This window comes from Natrix helvetica (assembly GCF_964273705.1).
Source record: "Natrix helvetica genome assembly, chromosome: 2".
NCBI classification, from domain to species: domain Eukaryota; kingdom Metazoa; phylum Chordata; class Lepidosauria; order Squamata; family Natricidae; genus Natrix; species Natrix helvetica.
The window spans coordinates 8,495,426-8,513,472 of record NC_138552.1 but is presented as its reverse complement, the minus strand read 5'-3'; the positions used below and the strand labels follow the sequence as shown (position 1 = coordinate 8,513,472).

The window sequence follows — 18,047 nt, the reverse complement described above, 5'->3', positions numbered from 1 at the left end:
AAGCATGTGGTCCTGTCCACCATTAAAAACCATATTTCCAAGTAGTTTCCATGTTTCCAGTGTCCTTCTCCCCACTGGGAACTGAACCCAGAAGGACATTTCTTCCAACAGGACCAAATTTGGGGATAAATAAAAATAAATAAATAAATAAATAAAAATTCTAGACTGTGCAGAGATGAACAGGTTGACTTTGAAAATAAAGGATAAAGAGGAATCGGAGTACTTCAAGACAAGGGGAAGAAATACAGAAAAGAAAATAAGGGGAAGATACAGAACCCAGACGACTACACTATTACATGGGAAAGGGGGTGGGAAGGGGGCAGGGAAATAGAAAAGAAAATATTAGTATGCAAGTATATATTCAAGAGTGAGACATAAAAGGGGAAAAATGTAGTTGGGATAGACTAGCGGAGGAAAAGGAACAAGAAATGAGATCAAACTATAGTTGGGCTTGTGGAAATACCATCCCAGGAAAACATAAATTGAGAGTGGAAAGAGACACCCATAGCAAGAGAAAAAGAAAGGAAGAAGAGGGAGAGGAGACGAAAGGAAGAGGAGGGAAGGAAGGAAGAGGTAAGGAGAGGAAGGTGGAAAGGAGAGAAAGAGAAGGAGAAAAGGGAGGAAGGGGAAGAGGAAGAGAGGAGTAGGGGAGAGGTAAGGGAAAAAGGAAGGGATAGGAGAGGAGGAGGAAGAAAGTAGGGATTTGAAGATTAAAAATAGGAGCAGTTGGTTTTGCAGAGTTGGTTCTGCTGACCTCACTTATTTTTGGGAGAGCGCATCTCTTGAAGATTGTCTATTTTTGAGTTGAATCTCAGTGGCTGGTCCTTGGCTGGATGAAATCATGGGCTGGAGATCTTCGCTTGGCAGGGACCCTGATTTTTACGCCTATCTTTGTCTGTTTCAGGGCTTCCATAGAAGAGAGATACGGGAAGGACCTCATCAGCTTATCACGGAAGAAGCCCTGTGGGCAGACAGAGCTAAAGTAAGCCAAGCCTCTTCATTGGGGGAAAAACTGGGTTTGGAGAAATCTCTTAGCCATCATTCTCGGTCAAATACCACACTATTCACTTAGACCAGTGATGGCTAACCTTTTTGTCGTGAAAGCGCGTGCGCGACACACACCCTGTGCACTCTGTTCTCCTGTGCATGTGCGTGCGAACTCCCCATGCTCCCCACACCTCCATGCGCATGCACGCATTATACCCCCCCCCACCCTGTTTGGGGCCTAGCAGCCTCCTAGGACCAAAAATGGGCCCTGCGCATGCTTGCCAGAGACCCGAAAATCAGCTGACTGGCAGGAGACAGTGGAACTAAGCTGGGGCAGCAGCTTGAGTGGCATAGGCTAGCCATCACAGACTTACACTTCAGCCTGGCCATTTATCCCTAGTTTAGAGGTCAGCAAACTGTGGCTCTGGAGCCCATTGTGGCTCTTTCCTCCCTCTGCTGCGGCTCTGTCACCGGTCGGCGCCACAATTTTGAGAGGAGCTTCCAGTGGGGTGGGGGGAGAGAAGCACAGTGCGCCAGGAGAAGACTCTGTGGCAAGGGGAGGGTTTTCCAGTTGTCTCCACAATTGAGTTGGGCTTTCGGTTATGACAGGAAGAGGAAAAAGTACGCCACGCTAGGAGGAGACTCTATGGTGGGGGAACTGAACTTCCGGTCAGCTCCAGAATTGAACTTCCAGTTAGGACCTTTGTGACTCCCGGTGTTTTCTGTGGCAAACGGGCCCAAATGGCTCTTTGAGTGTTTGAGTTTGCCTACCCCTGCCCTAGTTCTTTTTTTTTTTTTAAAGTCCAGATGAACTTCTGAAAATGGGAAGGAAATCTTATTTGACACCTTTGGTTTGACGGTTCATTTCTTTTAAATAATGACTCACATATCAACGGCTGCATCCATGCAGGGACGAATTCATAGGAAGCACGGTCTGACGTCCCCTATTCAGCAAGGGCAGTGACTTTGCCGTTGGCTCAGGTTGGCCCTATCTAACGGGGAGTACTCCTAAGGGCTGACATTCAGGCTCCATTTTGGTAGGAAAATGCAGTCACGGACAGATAGAGAGAGGTGACTTGGTATCAGTGGTGGGTTGCAGGCGGTACACCCCGGTATGAGCGTACCGGAGCCTGTCTGGAGCACCGGGTACCGTTTGCTCCGGAGGGCCCACCCGCCCACCCTCGCTCCTTACCTGTGATTTAAAGTCTTCAGCGCTTCTCCATGTGGATGACATGGAGCACATTCCAACTGTACAAGTTGGAACGGGATCCGGAACCCACCACTGCTTGGCATATAGCACTGGGTGAAAGGAATTCTTCCTTGGTGGACTCTCTCTGCAACTCACCAAGGACCTCTGAATTAACACCTTTCATTCCTGTGATTTTTTTAACTATGACTTTGTCTGGGTTTATATTTTATATCTATCTCTATGTCTAATATCTATTTTTATCTATCTATCTATCATCTATCTATCTATCTATCTATCTATCTATCTATCTATCTATCTATCTATCTATCTATCTATCTATCATCTATCTATCATCATCAACTATCTATCAATTATACATCTACATCTATATATCTAATCTATATCTGATCTATATCAGTGATGGGTTTCAATTTTTTAAAGAACCTATTCTGTAGGTGTGGCCTGCTTTGTGGGAGTGGCTTGCCGGCCATGTGACTGGGTGGGAGTGGCTTGCCGGCCATGTGACTGGGTGGGAGTGGCTTGCCAGCCATGTGACCGAGTGGGAGTGGTTTGGCAGCCATGTGACTGGGTGGGCGTGGCCAACTTGTAAAATACGGTGAAACTCACTTAACAACGCTCTTGCTTAGCAACCAAAATGTTGGCTCAGAAACTCGGGCATTTGAAGCACTCAGGTCTTAAAGCTGTCAAATAACAAGACCCTTGCACTCCTAACCCTTTAGAAAAAAAAACTCAAGGGTGTTCAAACTTGACAGCTTTAAGACTTGTGGACTTCAACTCCCAGAATTCCTCCTCCAGTCATGTTGGCTCAGGAACTCTGGCATTGAAGCATGCAAGTCTTAAAGCCGTCAAGTTACAAGACCCTCGCACCCCTAACCCTTTAGAAAAAAACCCCCAGGGGTGTTCAAACTTGACAGCTTTAAGACTTATGGACTTCAACTCCCAGAATTCCTCCTCTCGGTTCTAAACGGCACTGGAGATTTGTGGAACCTCTTCTATAGAAGAAGTTAGAACTGGCAGGAATCTACCCCTGATCTATATTTATTATATATCTACATAGCTAGAAAGGGAAGCGGTGGCTCAGTGGCTAAGACACTGAGCCTGTCGATCAGAAAGGTCAGCAGTCCGACAGTTCAAATCTCTAGCATCACGTAACGGAGTGAGTTCCCGTGTCTTGTCCCAGCTTTTGCCAACCCAGCAGTTCAAAAGGACGTTAAAAATTCAAGTAGAAAAATAGGGACCACCTTTGGTGGGAAAGTAACAGGGCTCCATGCGCCTTTGCCGTTTAGTCATGCCGGTCACATGACCACGGAGACGTCTTCGGACAGCGCTGGCTCTTCGGCTTTGAAATGGAGATGAGCACCGCCCCTTAGAGTCGGGAACAACAAGCACATATGTGCGCGGGGAGCCTTACTTTTACTTACATATCTATATTTACCATGTTTTCCTGAACATACGACTTACCCCAAAAGTAATCCCTAGCTTGATTTTTGCACATGCTCCCAATATAAATCCTGCCCCCCAAATAATCTAGTCTCTCTCTCTATCTCTCTTATATCTATATATCTATATCTACCAGTTTATCTATATGTCTAATCTCTATCTCTATCTCTAATCTCTATCCAAATTATATCTCTATCTTTATCTCCTCTATCTCTCTCTATATATCCTGCCTTTATACCAGGGGTGTCCAAACTTGGAAACTTTAAGACTTGTGGACTTCAACTCCCAGAATTCCCCAGCCAGCCGGCTGGCTGGGGAGTTCTGGGAGTTGAAGTCCACAAGTCTTAAAGTTCCCAAGTTTGCACACCCCTGCTTTATACGTATAAATAATTCAAGGCAGCAAAAATAACTAATTCTTCTTCCTCCTATTTTCCTCACAACAACAACTCTGTGAGGTGGGTTGAGCTGAGAGAGGGGGACTGACCCAAAGTCACCCAGTCAGTCTTCATGCCTAAGGCGGGACTAGAACTCACAGTCTCCTGGTGATTGACTCAAAGTCATCCAGCTGGCTTTCATGTCTAAGGTAGGACTAGAACTCACAGTCTCCTGGTGATTGACTCAAAGTCACCCAACTGGTTTTCATGCCTAAGGCAGGACTAGAACTCACAATCCTAGTGATTGACTCAAAATCACCCAGCCAGTTTTCATGTCTAAGGTCAGACTAGAACTCACAGTCTCCTGGTGATTGACTCAGCTGGTTTTCATGCCTAAGGTGGGACTAGAACTCACAGTCTCCTAGTGATTGACTCAAAATCACCCAGTCAGTCTTCATGTCTAAGATGGGACTAGAACTCACAGTCTCCTGGTGATGGGCCCATTCACCCAGCTGGTTTTCATGCCTAAAGCGGGACTAGAACTTACAGTCTCCTAGTGATTGACTCAAAGTCACCCAACTGGTTTTCATGCCTAAAGCGGGACTAGAACTCACAGTCTCCTGGTGATTGACTCAAAGTCACCCAACTGGTTTTCATGCCTAAGGCAGGACTAGAACTCACAGTCTCCTAGTGATTGACTCAAAATCACCCAGCCAGCTTTCATGTCTAAGGTCAGACTAGAACTCACAGTCTCCTGGTGATTGACCCAGCTGGTTTTCATGCCTAAAGTGGGACTAGAACTCACAGTCTCCTAGTGATTGACTCAAAATCACCCAGCTGGCTTTCTTGCCTAAGGCAGGACTAGAACTCACCATCACCGCTATCAGGTTTCTAGCCCGATGCCTTAATCACGAGGCCAAACTGATTTGATCTCAAAGCAATCAGGGCAGACTACGGTGAACCTGGGAAGGGCCAGCCATTTGGATTCCCCATTGTCTTAAGGAGCAACTTGCTCCTCCTTTCATCCTTCAAACACAGACTGGGGTCCCACCTTTGTTTTACAAGCCATTTGCTGTTTTGTAAATTTGCAAAGCACAATATTGGAACGTGTCTTGCGTCTTCGCGGTCTAGCGGATTGGGAGGACCCAACTAAGAAGGGACGCAACTCATTTGCCGCGGATTAGTCTGCCTTGTATGAACTTGACCTGGGGCAGGAGGCACGCAAGGTTGTGTTCTTCTCACTGCCTGAACTAAAATGTGTCTTCTGGATTTTGCATTTTGCGTGAGTGTCCTTTGAATGATTGAGAAATATTTCCTCGGCTACCCAGAGAATTATTAGCAAAGGAGGAAAGAAAAGTTCAGAAATTTATCTGACTTGTAGAGAGCTATGTTTTGAGTTTTATAACTTGCCTAATCGGATGTTGAAATTGGACTCATTTCTGGAAGCCTGTAACAAAGTCTTGGGGTGGGTTTTTTTCTGTTTTTTGGTGATATCAACACAATTTCACGGTTGCTCAACCTCATTCTCTGTTTTCCTTTCATTTTAGCACCCTTAGAAGAGCACTGGAGGTTTTCAAGCAACGTAAGTCATCTGTGGGCGTCTAACAGTTACAAAAGTTGAACTTTGTTTGCCGGGAAATAAATCAGCCTCATCTGTAGATTCTCCCTGTGCACTAAGCTACAATTTCCATAATACCCAGATAAGGGGGCTCCCATTCATGACGGTTGAGGATAAAACCAGTTGAGGTCCTATATGATAAAGGTGTTAAGGGACATGGTGGCTTAATGGCTAAGATGCTGAGCTTGTCGATCAGAAAGGTCAGCAGTTCAGCGGTTCGAATCCCTAGCGCCGCATAACAGATGAGCTCCCGTTACGTGTTCCATCTTCTGCCAACGTAGCAGTTCGAAAGCATGTAAAAACGCAAGTAGAAAAATAGGAACCACCTTTGGTAGGAAGGTAACAGCATTCCGTGCGCCTTCGGTGTTGAGTCATGCCATCCACATGAGCACGGACATGTCTTCGGACAGCGCTGTCTCTTCGGCTTAGAAACAGAGATGAGCACTGCCCCCTAGAGTCGGGAATGACTAGCACGCATGTGAGGAGGAATCTTTGTCTTTTATGGTAAAGGGTAGATCAGCGTGGAGAAAGCTAGGCTAGATAAACCAAAGCATTGAAACTGTGTCTCTATTCCAGGGGTGTCAAACTCAAGGCCCAGGGGCCGGATCTGGCCGCGGGGTGTTTAAATCTGGCCAGCAGGACCGCCCTAGAAACAGCAAAGGACTGGCCCGCGGTGCTTCTGCCAGCGAAAAAGGAGTTGTGTTTTCGCTGGCGGAGGGTTGCAGGAAACCGCTAAAAATGGAGCTCGTGAGGACCGTGGGCCGTTTTCACTGGCCTGAGCTCCATTTTCACTGGCAGAAGATTGCAGGAGTCTGTTGCAGCTGAAAACGGAGCTCACAAGGGCCGCGGGTGGACTTCTTGAGCTCCGTTTTCACTGCCAGAGGATTGCAGGAGTCTGTTGCAGCTGAAAACGGAGCTCACAAGGGCCACCGGTGGACTTTTTGAGCTCCGTTTTCACTGCCAGAGGATTGCAGGAGTCTGTTGCAGCTGAAAACGGAGCTCACAAGGGCCGCCGGTGGACTTCTTGAGCTCCGTTTTCACTGGCAGAGGGTTGCAGGACACCACTGCAGCTGAAAACGGAACTTGGGAGCCTATTTTCACTTGCAGAGGGCTTGGGCCCCCACAGGTGTTCCCAACACAAGTGATGTTGATCTGGCCACACATGATGCGGTCCTCCATGAAATTGAGTTTGACACCTCTCCTCTATTCGGATGATCATGGCTAAGTGCCTGTCTAGGAAACGCACCCAAGATGGTCCAGCAAATTATGCTTGACCATGATCTGTCAAAGATGTTCATGTTTGGTCTCCCTCCCACCTAGTTTTAACAGTGCCTGTGCCAGGAGACAGAATAAATCAGTTTTCATTTCTATGTTTATATTTTGTTTTTAGTCACATGAATCATAGAATTAAAAAAAAAATGTTATTTTAAAATGAAGATTAGAGTTGTGGAGTCCTTGGTGCTCTCTGAACTTGGCTTTTTTTCCCCTGTAGACATTTCATTACCCAACTAGGCAACGTCATCAGTGCTTGAAGGGAGTGGGGTTTGTTCTCTGTTATTTAAGTCGTTATTGTAGTTCTTACTAATGATCCTGCTGGTTGTCTGAAAGGTGCTTTTTCAAGAGGCAATTGGACTTTCTGGTTTTTTTCTTTGGAGATGTTTCGCTTCTCATCCAAGAAGCTTCTTCAGCTCTTGTTGGTTGATCCTGCTGGTTGAAAGGCTCAGTTGTTTTGCTCTGGGCTCGCTTAGTTCTTACATCAAAGCCATCAACCCAACAAGGGTGTGGTCTTCAGCCAGATTGAAGCTCCACTCTTTCATACTGATGTTGCATGCAATTGTGTGAAGCATAGCAAGAGCACTTACACTTATATACTGCTTCATGGTGCTTTCACAGCCCTCTCTAAGCGGTTTACGGAGTCAGCCTCTTGGCCCCAACAATCTGGGTCCTCATTTTACCCACCTCATAAGGATGGAAGGCGGAGTTAACCTTGAGCCTGGTGAGATTTGAACCCTAACCCTAACCACTGAGCCACCATAGCTCAGGATGGAGCTTGTTCCATAACATCATGTTCAACATTAGCTTCCCCCATCAATGCCTGTGCCAGAAAACTCTACAGCAGGGTGGTCCCCTTTAAGCCTTGTGAACTTCAACTCCCAGAATTCCACAGCCAGCATGGCAGCAAATATACCTAATACTCCTTCCTCCTCCTATTTTCCCCAGAACAACAAAACGTTGAGATGAGTTGGGTTGAGAGAGAACGACTGGCCTAAAGCCACCCAGCTAACCTTCGTGCCTAAGGCAGGACTAGAACTCCCAGTCTCCTAGTGATTGGTTTTCATGCCTAAGGCACGCCTAGAACTCTCAGTCTCCTGGTGATTGGCCCAAAGTCACCCAGTTGGCTTTCATGCCTAAGGCGGAACTAGAACTCCCAGTCTCCTGGTGATTGGGTCAAAGTCACCCAGTTGGCTTTCATGCCTAAGGCAGGACTAGAACTCCCAGTCTCCTGGTGATTGGGTCAAAGTCACCCAGTTGGCTTTCATGCCTAAGGCGGAACTAGAACTCCCAGTCTCCTGGTGATTGGGTCAAAGTCACCCAGTTGGCTTTCATGCCTAAGGCAGGACTAGAACTCCCAGTCTCCTGGTGATGGCTGGCTGAGATTTGAACCCTAACCCTAACCACTGAGCCACCATAGCTCAGGATGGAGCTTGATCCATAACACCATGAGGAATTCTGGGACTTGAAGTTCACAAAGCTTAAAGTTGCCAGGCCTGGGCGTTTCTGCTGTAGAGTTTGAGGAACCTTAGTTCTCAGTCTGAGTCATTGGAAAGAAGCCAACATTTCAGGCTACGTTAGGCCATGCATGCAGCCTGAGAGTTTCCCACATTGCTGGATTATAATATGGTGACCGTCAGCAGGCGTGAACTTCTGAGTTAAGTCTTGTTCATCTTAGGACAGAGTTAGTCACTAGGGTCATGGCCAGGTTTGGGAAACTGGAGAAATCTTCTTGACCTCAGAACGTGGAGCACTCCCTCTGTATCTCAGATATCATAGGAACAGTCAACTTTCCCCTGGTATTTAACATCTGCAGAAGTTCAGGTCGTTCAAAAAGCTCTGCTCAAACTAACTTGAGATGGCTTTTGGGGTGACTCTTTGCTAGCCAAGAGATTACAGCAGTTGCTTTCATCAAGCATAATTTGTTTAAACCAGGGGTGTCCAAACTTTTTGCAAGGAGGGCCAGATTTCGTGAGGTGAAAATGTGTGGGGCCGATCATTCAGCCTGACATTCTTTGAACCCTTAACATTAAATGCGAATTGACTACCGTATTTTTCGGAGTATAAGACGCACCAAGATTTTGAAGAGGCAAATTAAAAAAAAAGTTTTTTTTTAAAGGGCATGAATAGCCTTTAAGAGGCTTCTAGAGTGCTCCTGGAGGCTAGGGGGGGCAAAGTTGGGCAAAAAATGGCCCGTTTTTTGCTCATTTATGCCCTCCACAGCCCCCAGGAGCACTCTGAAAACCTCCTAAAGGCTATGCACAGCCATTTTGGTGAAGGGGGCAGAGTTTTGGGAGGCACAAAATGTTGTATTCAGTGTATAAGATGCACCCAGATTTTTAGCCTCTTTTTTGAGGGGAAAAAGATGCATCTTTATACTTCGAAAAATACGGTATTTTATGAAAGACTAAACAAATAACTCCAGTGGGGAGAAAAGGCTGCGGGCCGCTTGAAATTTGAAAAGGGCCACATTTGGCCCCCGGGCCGCACTTTGGACATGCCTGGTTTAAACCATGGTTTGGCGTATAAGTCACAATGGCTGGGTTCATACTGTTTGAAGAAAGGCCCATCTGGGTTCATATATATATATATATGAACCCAGATGGGCCTTTATGTATTTATGTTACATAGATCTATCCTAGTCTCCCTTTATTTATTTATCAGTACAATTACAACATATATATATATGTTGGGCTTTGAATTTGAGCTTGTATTCTGATTGCTTGTCAGACTCCCATGGAGCCATGCAGGGGCAACTCTGTAGGCTGTCCTGAGTCCCAGGCTTGGTTGACTCTTGCTGGGTGATGATGTAATGAAACGGCTTTGGGATTCCTCTTATGGCACTGCCTGAAGGAGGCATATATTTGTTATGTAGAGTAGACTGGCTCAGGCCTTAATGGCCCATTGACAAAGGTGCGGGGCTGAGTTTCTGCCTCCCTTTTAGGGGAAACATTCTGCCCTTTTAATATTTCCTAAAATATTTCATTTTTCTAAGAGAGGGGTGGGTGCTAACTTCCTACAGTACCTAATGCTCTGATGGCGAACCTGTGGCACAGGTGGCACACGGAGTCCTCTCTGCGGGCATGCAAGCCGTCGCCCCAGCTCAGGTCCAATGCGCATGTGTACATATCTCCCGCCGGCCCGCTGGTTTTTGGGTCTTTGCTGCGCATGCGGGAGACTCGCACACATGCATGGAGGAGCGCATATGCAGAGGGAGGGGGGAGCGTGAGGGGGTGTCCCCCCGAGGCCCATTTTTGATTCCAGGAGGCTTCAGGGAGGCCCACTAGGCCCAAAAGGGGGCGCATGTATGCGTGGGCTGGCGCATGTGGGGAGCGCGCAAGGTTTGCATGCATGCATGGTGGGGCAGGGCGCATTGCATTATGGGTGTGGGCATGCACGCACACACTGTTGTGCACACACTTTCGGCACACCAGGACAAAACGGTTAGCCATCACTGACCTAATGCAATGTTAGGCCCAAATAACATGTGTCAGCGCTCCAAATATCATCTACAATTAAATCAGAGTCCAAGGCAGAGCTTTCCTCAAAGTTCCAATTTAATAAGAGAGACATGTTGGTACGTCTGTGGGAAACCTGAATCTGAAAGCTTCCTGGGTTCTCCCACCCAGTTGAAAGTTCCAGACCTTGCCCCCACACCCATAAGTCCATCGCATGGCCCAATCTTCCTCTGCCACGCTGGCATTTCCACCCATCTAGTTCTGGTCAGGTGCAGAGATGCAGAGACAATGAATGGCGTTGGGCTTCTAGAAAGGAATGTTTTATTTTGACAACAACACATTCTACAATGCTACTCCTTACTATTCCCCCTCCCAATTACCACACTAATGAAACAGCATAGTAAAATGAGAGAGAGTGTGCCAGGCCAAAGATCCTAAAAGGACTATGACTGCAGGCCTGACAACATGATGGTTTAGAGGGGAGTTCCCTTAGTATGGTTGCAGTCTTCCAACCAGAGCTGGGTTGCCAATTTCTTTACTACCGGTTTGGGTGCACTTGCACAACATTTCTGCTCATGCGCAGAAGCGTCTGGACGGGTGGGCGGAGCCTCCCGCTACCGCTACTACCGGTTCGGCTGATCCGGGCCTAACCAGCAGCAACCCACCTCGGCTTCCAACCTATCGTTGTTTTGATTTTGGACAAAGGTTGGGCACTGTGTTGAAATGATCTTGGAGAAGATATGTGGGGAGGGTTAGCAGAAAAGTTTGAAATTGCTGTGTCTCGACTCTTTTGGTAAAAGAAGTGAGGAAGGTGAAATGCAGTCAGGCTGCCGAGATTTTAGTTTTAGTCTATATCAGCATTTTGCAAATTTGCCTACTTTACGATGGATGGACTTCAACTCCCAGAATTCCACACCCAGTATGGTTGCCTGAGGAATTCTGGGAGTTGAAGTCCACCTACTTTAGTGTTGCCAAGATTGAGAAACACTGGTCTAATTTGATGTCAGCTCTTTAAAGGAGATGAAGGAAAAGACTCATAAGAAACACTAGAACTTTATTTAATAACTAGTTGATAACCAGGTATTGGCTGGGTAGTTCTAGGGGGGAAATGTCCGGACCAAACATAATTGCTAATGTTGGATTTCCCCCCCCCCCTTTACCAGAGGAAGCCACCTTGTGGAGTACTGTGAAGCCGTTACCTTGGCAACTCCACTGCGCTGCATAGTAGAAGCCATTTTACAGTACAGTAGAAGCCATTTCAAGGCACAATAGGCTGTATCTTAACAGAACGCTCACCCCGAAAGGTTTTAGGGGTGTCTTATCCACCACAGTATTGGTTTCCAGAGAGTAAATCATCTATGTATCAAGTTTGGTTGAAATTGCTTGAGGCATTCCAGAGTTATGCTTGAACATAAGCACACACCGCCATTTTTATATATATAGAAGAAGATGATTCTGCTATGGAGCAGAATCTTGAAAGTCCAGCTGGTTTTCATCTTACAGATTGTCCTTGTCTTACAACCATTTGCTTAGTGACTATTTGAAGTTATAGTGGAGCTGCCAAAAGTGATTTATGACCAGCGCTCATACTTATCGCAGCATCCCCATGGTCACATGATCAAACTTTCAGAGCTTGGCAACGGGGGTCATACTTATAATGGTTGCAATATCCGGTGGTCATGTGATCGCCATTTGTGACCTTCCTAGGACAGCGATCCCCAAACTTTGTGGCTTGGCGGTCTGGCTGGGGCGGGAAAAGGGAACTGTGTGGGCTGTGTGAGTGGTGGCATCACATGAGTGGCGTGCACAGCTTGACTTGCACAAGTTGAACTGGGGCATGCACACCGGCCCTCCACTCGCAAGGCCCGGTAGTGAATAGGCCATCGCCTGGTAGTGGAACGTGGGCAAGAGGTTGGGGACCCCTGCCCTAGAGGTTTGCAACAAGCAAAGTCAGAATAACAGAGTAACCGAATAACAGAGTTGGAAGGGACCTTGGAGGTCTTCTAGTCCAACCCCCTGCCTAGGCAGGAAACCCTGTACCACTTCAGACAAATGGGTATTCAACTTCTTCTTAAAAATGTCCAGTGTTGGGGCATTCACAACTTCCGTAGGCAAGCTGTTCCACTGATTAATTGTTCTGTCAGGAAGTTTCTCCTCAGTTCTAAATTGCTTCTCTCCTGGATTAGTTTCCACCCATTGCTTCTTGTTCTACCCTCAGGTGCCTTGGAGAATAGCTTGACTCCCTCTTCTTTGTGGCAACCCCTGAGATATTGGAACACTGCTATTATGTCTCCCCTAGTCCTTCTTTTCATTAAACTAGACATACCCAGTTCCTGCAACTGTTCTTCATATGTTTTAGTCTCCAGTCCCCTAATCATCTTTGTTGCTCTTCTCTGCACTCTTTCTAGAGTCTCCACATCTTTTTTACATCATGGCGACCAAAACTGAATGCAGTATTCCAAGTGTGGCCTTACCAAGGCATTATAAAGTGGTATTAACATGTCACGTGATCTTGATTCTATTTCTTGCCTTGCAAGAAATTACAAGGACAGCGAAGAGTTTCTTTCTCACACTTTCCTATTTTCTCAGACTGAACTCGTATTTTGCTAGCCGGCCTTTGCATTCGTTTTTGCAAGGTCACCTCTGTCCTCCTCTCTAGGCACTTATCTAAGAAATCAAATAAAGCGTTCTTTCTCGGATTCACTCTAAAGCTTGGTTTAGCATACAATAACGCTCAATCTGGTTTCTTTGCTAGCTCAGCCGTTGACCGTTAAGGAGCTATTGTTTAGCTTGGTTTGTATAGTAAATAGCAACAGCAATAGCACTTAGACTCATATACTGCTTCACAGTGTTTTTACAGCCCTCTCTAAGTGGTTTACAGAATTAGTGTCAATCTGGGTCCTCATTTTACCGACCTCAGAAGGATGGAAGGCTGAGTCAACCTTGAGCCGGTCAGGATCGAACTGCTGGCAGTGAGCAGTGGATTAACCTGCAATGCTGCATTTTAACCATGGGAAGGGAAGGGAAGGGAAGGGAAGGGAAGGGAAGGGAGGGAGGGAGGGAGGGAGGGAGGAAGGAAGGAAGGAAGGAAGGAAGGAAGGAAGGAAGGAAGGAAGGAAGGAAGGAAGGGCAATAACCCTTAGACTTATATACCGCTTCACAGTGCTTAACAGCCCTCTCTAAGCGGTTTACAGAGTCAGCCTATTGCCCCCAACAATCTGGGTCCTCATTTTACTCACCTTGGAAGGATGGAAAGCTGAGTCAACCTTGAGCCTGGTGAGAATCTTATTGAAGGTAAACCATGGTTTGTTTGGGTGAGTTTGACTTTGTTTTAGAAGGTGTGAATCCAGCCGTTGTGGTTTGTAGGCCAGATTTATGAACTGTTAAATGTGAAGTTAGGTAATTGTAGCGCAAGGAATGGAACATGCTTAATTAAGCAAATTATGGTTTTGCACCAGGCAAAAATCTAGTTGTAGAGTTTCTGCAGCAGGTTTCTCACCTGCGAAATGACAATAAAAGTGGCTCTCCTACCTGAGTTGTATGTTCTTGCTCCTAGGAGTAGAGACTGTTGGCCAAATCCATATGCAACTAGCCCAGAATCTCCGGGAAGAAGCAAAGAAAATGGAGGATTTCAGAGACAAGCAAAAACTCCATCGTAAAAAGGTGAGGATTTATTTATTTATTTTTTTTGGGGGGGGGGGGGAGGTATTGTTGGAAGAAAAATCCAGTTTCAGTTCCAAGCCGGGAACAAAATTGAAGCTGCTTAAGAAAGAAGGTTTATGGATGAGCAGAACAAACCATAGCACGTAGTTCTGGGACAGCTAACAAAATGGCTGAATGAGTGGATGGAGCTTTATAGGTTTCTGGGGTTTTGTGTTTGAGATGCTCCAGGGGGGTTGTGCACTGCAGTGAGCCTTGTGCCTTTTGCTAGTCTTAATGTTGGTGGGTAAATCCTATTATGTCCTAAAGGTCATGTCCTGTTCTTAGGTTTTTGGTGGGGAATGTAAATTTTTGATCCCATGGAGCTGAAGGCGTTTTGTTTATGACTAGATTGACACAGTCTTTCTTAATAGATACAAAATATCCATCTCTAAAGACTTCAGGCATCTGCTGGAGGCTGTTTTACTATGTAGGAAGACTGGCGGCTGCTTTCTGCCTTTAAGAACATGTTTCTCCATTTCTCCTTTGAGCAAATATTCTATCCTGCCTCTTGTCACTGCGTTAATTGTTTGCTAGCCGTGCTGAAGAGTTATTGCGCAGGTCACTGGCCTTATCAGCAAGTGATGTACTGCGCCTGCTACATCACACATTCCAGAGACTTCTGATACTTTTTTTCTTCTTCTGTTCGTCTGCCAAGAAGGTGGGCGACAATTGCTCTTGACAAAATGTAACAATTAGATAGATTTGTTTATTATTGTCTTATTATTAAGAATGAAGAATATTTAACCTGGGCAAGGGGAGTGAGGGCTTCCTACAGCATATTTCAGAATATCACCAGTAAATCTTAATTGAAATTGTAGATTAAGTTGACAAGGTCTCCTTGGTTGAATATGGTGGTGATGACCATGGTTGCCGGACAACTTCCCAGCCCATCCAAGGGTTCATTCTATAGCATGGATCTCCAACGTTAGTAACTTTAGGACTGGTGGACTTCAACTCAGGGGTGAAATGCTACCGGTTCGGGCCGGTTCATCTGAACCAGTAGTAAAAAAATTCTTACATTTTTTTTTTTAAAAAAAAGTTCTGACGATCGCACACACAGCTGATTTTCAGAGCTGATCGTCGGAACCTTTCCCCCCCACTTTTTAAAGCATTTTTTAAAACTAACTAGTCGCCTCAACCGGTAGTAAAATAATCCTTTAAAAAATTCTGACAATCAGCTGTGCTACGCAATTTATATCCGCTACAAGGCAGGAAATCCTGCTTTTTAGCTAATATAAATTGCGCGGCACAGCTGTTCCCCTCCCTCTCGCTGTTCTACTTACCTTTGCAGACTCAGAAAGGGCTTCTTAGCACCTGCAGTACGCATGCACGCAAAGCGCATATGCACCTGCAAAGCAAACAGGTAGCAGACTTCAGAGCATTTCACCCCTGCTTCAACTTCCAGAATTCCTCAGCCAGCCATGCTCTGAGTAGTCCATCTATTCCAGGGGTCACCAACCAGGTTAACTTTATGACTTGTGGACATGCTGGCTGAGGAATTCTGGGAACTGAAGTCCACAAGTCATCAAGTTGCGAAGGTTGGGAGGACCAAGCTCATGGTTACCTTATCAATAGACCATATTTTCCAAATCTGATGTTCTCCTGAAATATTGGGACTGCAAGACCCAGAATTCTCAGCCCACAGTTCCCAATCCAATGTTTCTGGAGGGCCTTCAGGTTGAGAAACCTGCCACATGATTTCATTGCCTTCAGCCAATGTTATTTTGACCACAGGTAGCCTTGATATGCAATCATTTGTCTAATGAGACTTCAAAGTTACAACTGTTGGAAGAAATGTCCATCTGGGTTCAGCTCCAAGTGGGAAAAAAGACACTGGAAACATGAAGGCTGCTTGGAAAGATGGTTTAATGATGGACAGGACCACATGGCTTGAGCTCCTCCTGGACAGAAAAGGGGGATCCAGATGTTGAGTGAAGAAGAAAAGAGAGACCGAGATGCTGAAAGTCCCTGGTTTTATGCCCTGTCTGGGCTTTGATCTTGAACTTGTACTCTGATTGGTTGTCAGACTCCCATGGGGCCATGCAGGGGCACTAATACCACTCTATAAAGCCTTAGTAAGACCACACCTAGAGTACTGCATTCAGTTTTGGTCACCACATTATAAAAAAGATGTTGAGATTCTAGAAAGAGTGTAGAGAAGAGCAACCAAGACGATTAGAAGAATGATTGCTGGAACTGGGCGTGTCTAGTTTAATGAAAAGAAGGACCAGGGATGACATGATAGTAGTCTTCCAATATCTCAGGGGCTGCCACAAAGAAGAGGGAGTCAAGCTATTCTCCAAAGCACCTGAGGGTAGGACAAGAAGCAATGGGTGGAAACCAATCAAGGAGAGAAGTAGAGAAGAGCAACCAAGATGATTAGGGGACTGGAGGCTAAAACATATGAAGAACGGTTGCAGGAACTGGGCATGGTTAGTCTAATGAAGAGAAGGACCAGGGAAGACATGATAGCAGCCTTCCAATATTTGAGGGGTTGCTACAGAAAGGAGGGGGTTAAGCTATTTTCCAAAGCACCCGAAGGCCAGACAAGGAAAAATGGATGGAAACTGATCAAGAGATTCAACCTAGAAATAAGGAGAAGGGAGAGCAATCAACCCATGGAACAGAAGTTGCCTTCGGAAGTTGTGAGAGCTTCATCAGTGGAAGCTTTTAAGAAGAGACTGGACAGCCATCTGTCAGAAATGGTGTAGTAGGATCTCCTGCTTGGGTGGGGGTTTGGAGTAGATGACCTACAAGGTCCCTTCCAACTCTGTTAATCTGTTCTGTTAAGGCGATGCTTATGTTATATTTCAAAGTTCAGAATTAAAAGCTGCCATTTTTAAGTTTTTACTGGCGAAGGTCATCCCAATGGGCTGGTTTTTTCCCCCTCCTTCACTAGACATAAGTTGAGTTTGAACAAAGCACAGAGTAACCAAATGTCCATGAGAATGTAGAGGGAGAAACAGAAGATATTCCTTTGTGAATGTTGGTGTTTCTCAACCTTGATAGCTTGAAGAAGTGTGGAGGTCACAGACTTCCCCAGCAAACATGGGCTGGTTCCCACGGGTGAATTCCCATGGCTGGCTGGGGAATTCTTCAACTCAACAGATCTTCAAGATGCCAAGGTTGAGAAACCCTCGTTTATGGGAAGCGGAAACACAAAAAAAGAAACTCAGTGTAACTCAACAGATAGTACATAGAACCCAGGAGTGGGCTTCAACATTTTTTACTACCGGTTCAGTGGACGTGGCTAGATGGGGGGGCATGTGACTGAGTGGGCGTGGCCAACTTGACGTCACTCACGTACAGTCACATGACTCCCTCACCAAGCCATGCCCACCGAAAGGGTGGCAAAAAGTTTTGATGGGGGGGCGCGCTTGCCACCCTCGCCAGAGCTAAGGGAGCGCCTGCAAACTACCCAGTAAGAAAAAAAAGTTTTGGTCCTCCCCGGCCCCCAGGAACACTCTGCAGGCTTCAGCAGGGCTGGGGGAAGGAAAAAACACCCCCGTTTTTGTGAAAAATGGGTGGGAAACGGAGGCATTTTCCCTTCCCCCAGCCCTACTGAAGCCTGCAGAGTGCTTCTGGAGGCTGGGGGAAGACAAAAACACCTCCGTTTTTGCAAAAAGCGGCCCATCTCTGGGATCTCTCTGGGACTGGCATGTGCAGACCATTAAAAAAGGGGGGAAATTACATTTTTTCAATGAAGATTGTTATGCGTGTGTGCAGAACAGAAAATAAAGATGGCGATGCCCAGGATAGAACTGGTACAGTCACGTGTCCGGACAAGTTACTACCTATTCGGCCAAACTGGTCCGAACTGGTATGGAACCCACTTCTGATAGTACCATAGAGCTGAAAGGGACCTCGGAGGTCTTCTAATCCAACCCCGTCCCCAAGACCAGAGCCGTTATACCATACTGGTCAAATGGTTGTCCAGTATATTTTTGAAAACCTCCAGTTTTCAAACCCCAGGGCCCAGCGAAGAA

The 18,047-nt window shown here is 46.1% G+C and overlaps 1 protein-coding gene across 1 annotated transcript in view; it reads left to right on the top strand.

Moving 5' to 3' along the window:
* The window catches only part of PSTPIP2 (proline-serine-threonine phosphatase interacting protein 2), a 60,758-nt gene that overhangs the window by 14,722 nt on the left and 27,989 nt on the right, over positions 1-18,047 (top strand). Inside the window, exons 3-5 of the mRNA XM_081942573.1 lie at positions 905-982; positions 5,559-5,593; positions 13,916-14,022. Of these exons, the coding sequence (XP_081798699.1) occupies positions 905-982; positions 5,559-5,593; positions 13,916-14,022 (220 nt within the window). The remainder of the gene's footprint in view (positions 1-904; positions 983-5,558; positions 5,594-13,915; positions 14,023-18,047) is intronic.